General features: G+C 34.4%; 2 protein-coding genes across 3 annotated transcripts; both read left to right on the forward strand.

Moving 5' to 3' along the window:
* On the forward strand, positions 1–3,798 carry LOC105136930 (serine carboxypeptidase-like 45). The gene is made up of 10 exons (XM_011042448.1): positions 1–346; positions 489–593; positions 863–958; positions 1,069–1,161; positions 1,245–1,315; positions 1,422–1,772; positions 1,879–2,003; positions 2,215–2,307; positions 2,762–2,879; positions 3,333–3,798. The coding sequence occupies exons 1-10, from the start codon at positions 46–48 to the stop codon at positions 3,477–3,479; spliced, it is 1,500 nt and encodes a 499-aa protein (XP_011040750.1). The 5' UTR covers positions 1–45; the 3' UTR covers positions 3,480–3,798.
* A 3,644-nt stretch (positions 3,799–7,442) lies between these two features.
* Positions 7,443–10,454, forward strand: LOC105136929 (serine carboxypeptidase-like 45). Of its 2 annotated transcripts, none has more exons than XM_011042445.1 (10): positions 7,443–8,152; positions 8,243–8,344; positions 8,482–8,577; positions 8,752–8,844; positions 8,962–9,032; positions 9,120–9,401; positions 9,473–9,621; positions 9,763–9,855; positions 9,959–10,076; positions 10,173–10,454. In XM_011042445.1, the coding sequence occupies exons 1-10, from the start codon at positions 7,909–7,911 to the stop codon at positions 10,326–10,328; spliced, it is 1,404 nt and encodes a 467-aa protein (XP_011040747.1). In that variant the 5' UTR covers positions 7,443–7,908; the 3' UTR covers positions 10,329–10,454. The 2 variants fall into 2 exon arrangements, with proteins under 2 accessions (XP_011040747.1, XP_011040748.1); XM_011042446.1 differs by having other exon boundaries at positions 7,448–8,152; positions 9,497–9,621.
* Positions 10,455–11,074: the final 620 nt, after the last annotated feature.

Consider the following 11,074-nt stretch of genomic DNA (forward strand, 5'->3'; position numbering starts at 1 on the left):
ATGGCCTCTTCCCCCCCAGTGAACCCCACAGAGATGCTATAAGAAATGCACCGCCAAGCTAGCTCCAAAATCATCTCACACAGCGAGACTCTCCTTTCTTTCTTAAACATGCAGCAATTCATTCAAGCATGGATGGCAATCGCCTTAATCTTCTTGTGCTCAAGGATCGAGCCCCTCCTTGAAGCTGACAGGATTGTAAGATTGCCTGGACAACCGCCAGTTAGTTTCCAGCAATTCTCTGGCTATATCACTGTTGATGAGAAGCAGCACAGATCACTTTTTTACTACTTTGTTGAAGCAGAAAGCAGCCCTGCTTCAAAACCCCTAGTCCTTTGGCTAAATGGAGGTAAAAATATCACTCAAGCTCACAGGAGCTCACGGCAAATGCTTTGGATTCTCCATGGACTTGACTGCCTTCACCATGTATGGTTTTTTCTTTCTCGAGTTTGAATAAATTATAATATATTGTAGCTTTTTTCCTCTTGTAGGGCCTGGTTGTTCCTCTGTTGGAGCTGGTGCTTTTGTTGAACATGGCCCCTTTAGACCAACAACAGGAAACAATTTGGTCAGGAATGAGTATAGTTGGAATAAAGGTGCCAGCCCTTACCTGTTTGCATCATTGTAGGAGTCACCACCACAATTACTGTGATCATTACTAAGAAAATAAATGATCATCCGTATCAAATTCAAGATTTATCACTTTAATTAGTTGAGAAACTGTAGTTTCTTTGCGTTGACCTTGAACACTGGAGCAAAATGTTTCAAAATTACTTGGTTTAATCGGCTTTTTTCTACTTTGAATGCCAAATTCATAATTTTCTTTTGTGGCTGGCTAAAGTTTTTGTGCTCCTCTTTGTTTCAGAAGCAAATTTGTTGTACCTGGAGTCCCCGGCAGGAGTTGGTTTCTCTTATTCTGCCAACCAAACATTCTACTCCTATGTCAATGACGAGATGACAGGTTGAATTTCTGAACCCTTTTTACTTTAGCCATAGTTTTGATCGACAATGACAAGAATATGCTGCCCTTTAACAAAACTTATTAGAATGGGTTGGTGTTTGTTTCTTAAGCAAGAGACAATCTGGTGTTCCTGCGGCGCTGGTTCGTTAAATTTCCACAATACAAGCAGAGAGATTTCTTCATTGCTGGAGAGAGCTATGCAGGTAATTATGTCTAGAATCAATGACTGCCATCTGCTGCTGTATCAATTAATCTCTGAAACCTCATATCTCTAATGTTCAACCAGGCCATTATGTCCCTCAACTCGCTCGGCTCATTATTCGGTCCAAGGTGAATTTCAACCTGAAGGGGATAGCTGTAAGTAGAACATAGAGCAATCTCTTTATGCTGCATTTAATTTCCTTTTTCTTCTTCAAGTTCTAAATTTAATCTCAAATGTTTCAAATTTTTTGTATGATTGTAGATAGGAAATCCACTTCTGGATTTCGACACCGACTTGAACGCACAGGATCACTTTTACTGGTCACATGGATTAATATCAGATTCTACCTACCAACTTCTTACATCTGTTTGCAACAATTCTAAGCTTATGAGAGAGGCCATAACAAGCACTGTTTCCTCTGCCTGTCTCGGTGTATATACCCTAGTTCAAAAGGAATTATCTGAATCAGTCGATCCATATGATGTCACTGGTGATATATGTCTATCATCTAATCAATCACAACTCAAGATCTTCAATCAGCAACTTTTAAGGTCAAGACTTCCATATTTATCACCTCAAGTTTTAGAAATGGATTCTGTCAAGCAGCAGCAGGTAATTAATTAACAAGTTCAAGACTAAATGTCCCATTTTCTCTATAAAAAGTCTGCTTAATTTTCCATATTTATCAATAGATTAATAATTCTTTGTTCGTTTACAGCAAGTTATGGGGACGGTAGATGTATGTTTACTAGAAGAAACAACCAAATACTTGAACAGGAAAGATGTGCAAATGGCTCTGCATGCAAGACTCGTTGGAGTCACCAATTGGCATGTTTGTAGCGTGTAATGATTCTGAAACCTTGTTCAAGATACAACATTCAAGAAAATCTTCTCTTATGAAACACCAAATGATATTTTCAATTTCTATTTTCATGACTTTTTTCCAATGAATTTCAATGGCAATTCAAAAGGGCATGTTCAGTTTGCATTGATCTTTTAATTATTTGATTTTTTTTTCCAGATATTTGGTTTAATTTCCAATTTCTTGATTCAGGGTATTAGAATATGACAGATCAAATGAGGAAAGACCAACAATTCATGTTGTGCGATCTCTGGTTAAGTCTGGCCTTAAGGTCTTGGTTTACAGGTAATCATGCAAAAAGGCATATTGAAAGGCTAATCAGTCACTAGTTGCCTGAACTTTTAGTCAAAATCTAACCTAACTTGGATTTTTTTTATTTTTTATTTTTATTTTGATATCTTAAATTATCAAATGAAATGAAAGTAATTGAACACTTTTGTTAAAAATAGATGCTGTTAATATGTGCTGTCTGTTCTAAGGGTCAACTTAGTGCCCCCACAAACTTGAGTCTTAACTCGAGTTATATTTTAAATTAAATTATATAAAATTTAATTTGATCAAACTTATTTGATATAGCGGTTGAACTTGTGACGTTAACAAAACCCGATTTGATTTTAAAATAAAAAAAAAATAATAATATTTTAATTTTTTAAGAATATTAAAACAACAATATTTTGGATTTACTTGAATATATATAACCCAAATTCATGATATTCATGTCGTTTGAATGAAATAACAGTGGAGATCAAGATTCGGTTATTCCATTTACTGGGACTCGAAGTTTGGTAAGTAAGCTGGCAAAGGATTTGAGACTCAAAACAACAGTGCCTTACAGAGCTTGGCTTTCAGGCAACCAGGTCAGTTCATTCATCTATTCTTTGGTTAACTAAAAAAATCTGTAGCAGATTAAGGACATATTTATCCTCCAATTATCACCCAATTCTCAATTGAGTCCCCCATCTATTATCATAAATCTTAGTAGTGTGGTTAATTGGATAATATTTGATACATGGGGGACTAAATATAATTTTTTTTACAGATATTTTTTTATTTTTTTTTAATTGAGAATCAGGTTATAGTAGGAAGTCATTTAATATGTTTGTTTGGGACACCGTTTTAACTGGAGTTTTGAAGAATTTTGAATTTTTTTTAATATTTTTGGATTATTTTGATATATTGGTATCAATATTAAATTTAAAAAAATAAAAAACAATAATTACCATAGTCTTAAACACCCCTGTAGCTTATGATTGTGCTAAGGTTCATAAGAACTTTAATTTAGTCCCTGAATACTCTTCCATTGTTGGCAGGTTGGTGGATGGACACAAGTTTATGGTGATAACCTATCTTTCGCCACCATTAGAGGAGCTTCTCACACAGCTCCATCAACACAACCCAAGAGATCTCTGCTCCTGTTCAAGGCTTTTCTAGAGAAGAAACCACTGCCAACAGCATGAATGAACTGCTAAAAATATTCGGTGATGAATGATCTAGGTTTCTATGGATGGCATATCATTGACTAGAAAAGGGTTGTTTCCAACTTCACATCATGGTGCAAGAAAGGTTTTTATACATCAAGATCATGATTTTGTTCATGCTTTATTGATTTGTTATGATGACTATAACCATAACCATTGAGAAAAATTTTGATCACTTGGTGTGTTAGGAGTGGATAAGGCAAACAATTAGTCTACTATGCTCATCCAATCTCTTAGATGATGTGGTTTGAAAAGACCCCACAATGTTTTTACTTTTTTAAAAAACAATTATCTTTTACGTGAATAAAACCTTACATTACATAATAATAATAATAATAAATAGTTATGGGATTTTGTCCGGAAATCATTAGTTGGAATTTTATAAATTTTAGAATCATTAAAAATTTATATAATTATTAATTTTAAAACTTGTAAAATTAGTTTAAATACAGATCAGCTGATTCTAATATCTATATTAATCAAAAAATTAATTATGAAATTAATACTAATAATTAATCAGATAAAATAGCCTTATTATCGCTGGAATTTAACATCATTAATATAAGATTGTGTTCGGTTAGTACTGTAGAATAGAAAAACAAATACAAAAAAATATAAACATGTGTAAACGAGAATACATACATAATAATAAATATATTTAGAAGACAATTTTAAAATAAGTTTTTTAAAGTAAATTTTTATTTTTTAAAATAAAAAAAAATAAAAAATATATGCTTTCTATTGTATTCTAGACGCAACCAAGTACTCTCTCAAATATTAAATTGAGAAACTGAAATTTACCAGGACTGTAAAACTAAAAGCTAGTCTGGCCTCCTGGTCAGATTCTGTCCATTGGGTTATCATTAAGAAGATAATTCTAAAATTATATCCAATAGATTCCACAATCGTGGGTTCCCTTTAGTATCATTTGAAATTATAATAAAAAATATTTATTATTTAAAAATATATTAAAATATTTTTTTTATTTTTAATATTAACACGTTAAAATAATTTAATTATATTAAAAATTAATTTAAAATAAAAAAGTATTCAAAAATTTTAAATATATATAATGAATCGTGTTTTTAAATACCATTGCATGCAAATTTTATTTTTATTGAATTGAATCGTGTTTTTAAATATTAATTTTATTTTTAATATTAGCATATTAAAAAATATAAAAAATAAATTGAAAATAAAAAAATATTTAAAATTTTTGAAAAATATAATTCAATCTCGTTTTTAACACTGGCACGGCAGCCTCATGGTGTGAAAGTTGCGGTGGATGTGGGTGTTCTGAATCACTACCCACCAAGGTCTTTTCGGACGTTCATGGTTTATGTTCTACTTTACGAAAATACATTTATTAAAGTGAGTTTCTAGATGAGATACAAGGCATCAATGGCTTTTAGTTTGGTGGGCAAAATCTTAAGACATCGCAAAAACATGACTGCATGGAGTTCATCTTTAACACTTAAATGTCTACATATTCTATAAAATGCAGATTAGAAAAATGAGATTTGTTGGTGGGAGATGAAGACTTCCAAGTTTCTCCACCATGACCACATGAATTTTAATTGTTCAAGCTGCAATTTCAACGGTTGATAGTTTTAACAAATCTTATCTTTCACCAATCAAGAAAAATCAAGATAGCAAACAAATAGTTGTCTGATTTGACCCAATGATTCACAAGTAAAGCATTGTTTGTTTTTCCATTTGAAATTGTGTTTGAGTGTATTTAAAAATACAATATTTTAAGAATTATAAAAAAAAAAAAAAAAAACTTAAATTCATTTAGATAAACCTGCTCAACATGCAACATGCAACTCGAATCTTGAACTGGGTCAATCTCAGAAGCTGAAAAAATTGTAGCCTTGCCAGGCCAGCCAAAGGTCAGTTTCCGGCAACATGGAGGATACATAACCATTGATGAAATGCAACTTAGAGCTCTTTTTTATCAGAATATTGATCGCCTCAAATTTTTATGCTTATTAATGGTGTAAAAAAAGATCTTTGCTGGGATTTGTAGGACCTGGTTGTTCATCTACTGGAGTTGGAGCCTTTTGTGATCATGGACCTTTTAAACCAAGTGGAGAGATATTGCTCAAAATGATTATAGCTGGAATAAAGGTAACCCCGGCCCATAATGTCATGGTAAGGTTTCCCGAGAGATTGCACTACAAGATCATATTTTCTTAGCAGGTCACCATGTTCCACGGCCTGCACAATTTATCATCCAGTCTAAAGCAAAAACTAATCTAAAAGGAACAGATGCGAGTGATATGAGCATTTTATAAGGACAAGCAAAGCGTTTTCTGTAACATCTGATGAACAGCTTTAATGGCTACTAGAATTCAGTACTGATCTCAACTAACTTGCTGAGTTCTTGTGGTCGCATGGATTAATATCTGATGCAACCGATGGAATGGTTGCTACGGTTTGTAACTACTCCCGGATCATGAGACAAATTCAAACTCGTGGTTCCCTTTCGCATTCTTGCTCAGAGTTTAAGAACTTCAGGTTGTTTTTTTTCCTGTGATTATCTAAGACTACTTAATTGGCACCATATATACCTTTATGATCTTCTTTTTTTTTCCTGGTTGCTGGGTGGACACAAGTGTATGGTGATATCTTATCTTTTGCTGCCATGAGAGGAGCTCTCACGCATGAAGCTCCATTTGCACGGCCAGAAACGCCCATTCTCCTGTTTAAGGCATTTCTACAAAAGAACCACTACCAACAGCATAAAGCCATAAATCTTATCTTCACTATAGAATTTATTAGGTTCTATGGATTGCATCATTGACTAGGAAAGGACTGTTTCCAACTTCAACTTACGGTGCAAATGATTCTGATCACATGGAAAAAAAATAATAATAATTGTTGACATTGAAATCAAAATTTAATGTGTCAGTAGTATATGAGGACGACTGTTTGTCCCCCATAGTGTGCTGAAATTTCAAAAAACGTGTGATGAGGAACAAAGTTATTAAAGTCAGTTTCTTCCATGACATTACAAAGCTCAAAGTCACTAGTTGTTTCAATATTTTATTTTAAAAAAAAGTTAAAATGATGTAGCTTTGAAAAAATTAAATAAATCAAATCTAGTTTTAACTAGATATTCACTAGATTATATCAGATTAATTTCCACTCAATTTAATTCTCATTAAGTTGACTTGATATCCGCGCGCAGGGTTCTATAACTTTGATTAAGAAGTGTTAATCCGTAATAAATAAAAACAGATTTGTCAATGAGCTTTTTAAGACAGTGATGGATATTGAAGGACCAGAGCCAACCTTTTTATTCCTTAGAGGGTCATTATGTACAAAAATAATGACTTTTTGCAAACACTCCTTAAAGTTGAAGGACTGTTTTAATCTTTCAAGTGGCTGCAGCCCCTCCATGCTTGCCTCTGCCAAGAGGTCTAGATTCAAAGCTCTCTCTAGTTTACAAAAAAAGAAATCCAACCACTGCATAATGTTTACGAAAAATTCTCCAAAACTAGTGAGGGGTGGTTGAAATTACCTTTTATTTTAGCTATAGTTTTCAAAAGTATTTAATCAATCGGTACATAGTTTTATATAGTCTCCCTGAACACATTCTTCAAAAACTATTACTATAAAAAAATATATTATTTTTTCAAAGCATAACTACAAAAGTTATCAAAATATCATAGAATTTGGCAGCTACTTGGTGTGAAAGAGTGGAAGTGGTCATCCCAATCACTCCCACCCATATTTGACTACGAGTGTTTGTTTAGTGACAAAATGCAAGGTGTTGATAGGGATCTGTGCATCATTCGAGGCTCTAGAGCCCAAGGAGACTCTAGGCTGGATGTGTGCCATCATGTGGATTGGAAAGTTTCAGTTGTGAGTGGGATACATATGAAGAAGTTCCCAAGTTTGGCCCCTCCAGTCCCCACAATCAACGGGCAAAAGCTTTCTATTGTTCAAGCTACAGATCCGTTGGTTGATATTTTGAGCAACCATTTGTCTTGTTGCAGATAACCTAGTTGTAGCAACTAGAGAGTGCATGTGAACAAAATAGTTGTGAAAGGTTAGAGATGATTTTCCACGGAAGAGCCCACAATGTTGTCAGGCTTTGTCTCTAATAGTTGACCGCTTACCTCCTCTCGTGATCCTATGTGTGCTTTGTGCGAGTGTGAGATTCTTACTTTGTGGGATTTGCCAGAGTCTACAGAAATTATTTTTTTCAATTTAATCCTCACATGATAGATAAGATAATCTAAAGAAAATAGGGTTCACCCCTACATCATCTGATAAAATACCATAGAAAGGTGTGTATCACTGCGCAATTCTCAGCTGCCACTGTTCTGCTCTTTCTCCAACGTCAATCCTCTGCCTGAGAAACACGAACTGGAGCTGCCCTCAAAATCCTTATCTTCAAATGCAGCAGAAAGAGCCATGGATTGTCATTGCAGCAATTTGTGCAACTCTAATCTTTTTAACAACAGGGTCAATCTCAGAAGCTGGAAAAATTGTAGCTTTGCCAGGCCAGCCAAGGGTCAGTTTTCAGCAGTATGCGGGATACATTACCATTGACGAGCAGCAGAAGAGAGCCCTTTTCTACTACTTTGCTGAAGCAGAAATAGACCCAGCGACAAAGCCTCTTGTTCTATGGTTAAATGGAGGTATGAATTTCTTTCTATCGGAAATCTGCTACAAAGTTTTATGCTTTTTAAATGATTGAGAAGAATGAAAATCCTTGCTGGGATTTGCAGGGCCTGGTTGTTCATCTATCGGAGCTGGAGCTTTTTGTGAGCATGGACCTTTCAAACCAAGTGCGGAGATACTGCTCAAAAATGATTATAGCTGGAATAAAGGTAACCTTGTAAACTTTTCTGCTTTGTCCCTTTCCATGTGAAATATGAGAGTCTGCTTTTCATGTTCTATGCAAAATTAAAGATTCAAAGTACATAACAAAAGAGACTTAAATTTCTTTAATCCTTTTTTCCTGCAGAAGCAAATATGTTATACCTGGAATCACCTGCAGGAGTTGGCTTCTCCTACTCTGCTAATGATTCTTTCTACACCTATGTGACCGATGAGATTACAGGTTTTCATTTGTCAATTATAATCGATCCACACCATGATAAGTAACAGTAGATTACTAATAATATATATGGATTTGGTTGAAACTACGTAATCTAACACACTTAATTTAGTGTTTCTTTCACTTGTGCAACAATTTGTTTTTTGGTGAACTGATGACTGCCCAATTCATTTACAGCACAAGACAATCTAGTATTTCTTGAGAGATGGTTCGATGAATTCCCAGAATACAAAGGAAGAGATTTCTTCATCACAGGAGAGAGCTATGCAGGTATTTTGTTAATTTTCTGTTCATATTTTCAAGCATAGCAATTTAATGAACTCAAAGCTGCTGGATTGGCCAGCATGAGGAGAAACAGTACTAAAAGCACACGGTAATTTTTATCAGGTCATTATGTTCCACAACTTGCAACACTTATAGTCCAATCCCAAACAAAATTCAATCTGAAAGGAATAGCAGTAAGTGATATGAACGTTTGAAATGCACATTTCCATGGGGTCTGCTGTAATGTCTGCTGAAATTAACATGAATTTCTATGGCTGCAGATAGGAAATCCACTGCTAGAATTCAATACCGATTTTAATTCGCGTGCCGAGTTTTTTTGGTCTCATGGATTGATATCAGATGATACCTATGAGATTTTCACCACGGTTTGTAACTACTCCCAAATCAGGAGACAATATCAAAGTGGCTCTCTTTCGTTACCTTGCTCTGCAGTAAATAGCCGAGTCTCAAGGGAAGTTAGTAAATATGTTGACGCCTATGATGTTACTCTTGATGTCTGTTTATCATCGATTGAATCACAATCCCAAGTGTTAAAACAAATGGTGAGCTCTTTTTTATTTTCTTTCAGATCATACATTATTCTTCCAGAACTAAAATGGATTTGCCTAATTAGGCTTTTCTATCGTCTCCTGTGCAGGAATATACAGGGACAATAGATGTCTGTGTAGAAGATGAAACAATCAAGTACTTGAATAGAAAAGATGTACTGGAAGCTCTTCATGCTCAGCTTGTTGGAGTAGATCAATGGACGGTATGCAGTGAGTAAGGATCAAAACCCAGCATATAAGCTTTGTTCTTCCTCTCTGCAAAGTGTTCTATGAAGTTATCTCCTGCCTATTTCAAAATTCTTTTCTATTTATCATGGAGAATTCTTAATGTCTACAACTGTGAATCTTGATACAGTGTCATCAAATATGAGATGGAAAATCTAGAAATTTCCACAGTTCCTCTTCTTGCCAAGCTTCTCAAGTCCGGCATCCGGGTTCATGTTTACAGGTAAATTAAGATGCATGCTACTGAATGCCTAAAATCTTAAAGTAGTAGCCATTTTAATGTATCATGCAGCATGGTAATACTAATAACATTGTAAATTTCTCAGTGGAGATCAAGATTCAGTGATCCCACTCACTGGAACAAGGACAATAGTGAATGGGTTAGCTAAGGAATTGGGACTAAACACAACTGTTCCTTACAGAACCTGGTTCCAGGGAAAACAGGTCAGCTCATCACGAGCACATAACTTCAGATTAATGATTTTAACAACAATCTAAGATAACTCCATGGGATCATGCCTTAATATTTATTCTTCACAGGTTGCTGGTTGGACACAAGTATATGGTAATATATTATCTTTTGCAACCATCAGAGCAGCATCACATGAAGCTCCATTCTCACAGCCAGAAAGATCTTTTGTTCTGTTTAATGCATTCTTGGAAGGGAAGCAATTACCACCCCCTACAGTTTACTGAAAAAATTCATAAATTAGTTTCAAATCAATATTGTAAACTGTCAATTCATCACAGCAGGCATAACCATTCCTGCTTTCTGTCAAGATTTTGATTAATTCCCACTTTGTGTTGCGATCAATATTTTTGTCACAGTTCCTGCACATCCAGTGCGAGACTCAATCTCATGTCACTAAAACAATGCAAAGGGTACGTGTTTTTGGTGATGAACAAGATACAGGACAAGGTTATCCCATGGGAGTATCTGTTATTTCATCCCATGTATATACTGAAAAGATCAAAAAGATACAATTAATTTTATGAATTAACACACAATATCTTAAATTTATGTTTTTATTAGTCATATACTAGTAACATTATATTATAATATAATTTATAGAAGTGGTTTTCGTAAACTCAATTTTATTAACCAATTTAAACTGGCATATAATGGTTTTGAGCGAGAGAAAGCACGAGGAGAAATTAGCAAGATTGTAAAGGCTTAGAGCTTATTTACAAGTGAGTATATAAGTTGGGGACTGGTTTGTAGTTATCCCAATAAAAAAACATAGAAAGAACAAACCTTTGAACCAATCAAATATAAAAACAAGCCGCCCCACAGGTCAATGAAATTCAAATTTTGGACAACCATCATCTTGAATGGTTATTTGACGCCAACAAGGAAATTGTTTTGAGAAAGAATGTAGATCAACAAGTAGGTAAATACTAATTTATACATAGAAAAAAAATTGTCAATGTAGATCGAAAAG

This window comes from Populus euphratica, unplaced genomic scaffold (assembly GCF_000495115.2).
Source record: "Populus euphratica unplaced genomic scaffold, PopEup_1.0 scaffold59.1, whole genome shotgun sequence".
In the NCBI taxonomy this organism is placed as follows: Eukaryota; Viridiplantae; Streptophyta; class Magnoliopsida; order Malpighiales; family Salicaceae; genus Populus; species Populus euphratica.

Bases quoted from the DNA above. Each gene is read 5' to 3' on its own strand.
- LOC105136930 (XM_011042448.1), top strand. From the start codon at position 46: ATGCACCGCCAAGCTAGCTCCAAAATCATCTCACACAGCGAGACTCTC. The intron at 1,162-1,244 runs GTAATTATGTCT...ATGTTCAACCAG, and splicing joins TGCTGGAGAGAGCTATGCAG to GCCATTATGTCCCTCAACTC. The intron at 2,308-2,761 runs GTAATCATGCAA...ATGAAATAACAG, and splicing joins CTTAAGGTCTTGGTTTACAG to TGGAGATCAAGATTCGGTTA.
- LOC105136929 (XM_011042445.1), top strand. From the start codon at position 7,909: ATGCAGCAGAAAGAGCCATGGATTGTCATTGCAGCAATTTGTGCAACT. The intron at 9,402-9,472 runs GTGAGCTCTTTT...TTGCCTAATTAG, and splicing joins CCCAAGTGTTAAAACAAATG to GCTTTTCTATCGTCTCCTGT. The intron at 10,077-10,172 runs GTCAGCTCATCA...TATTCTTCACAG, and splicing joins CCTGGTTCCAGGGAAAACAG to GTTGCTGGTTGGACACAAGT.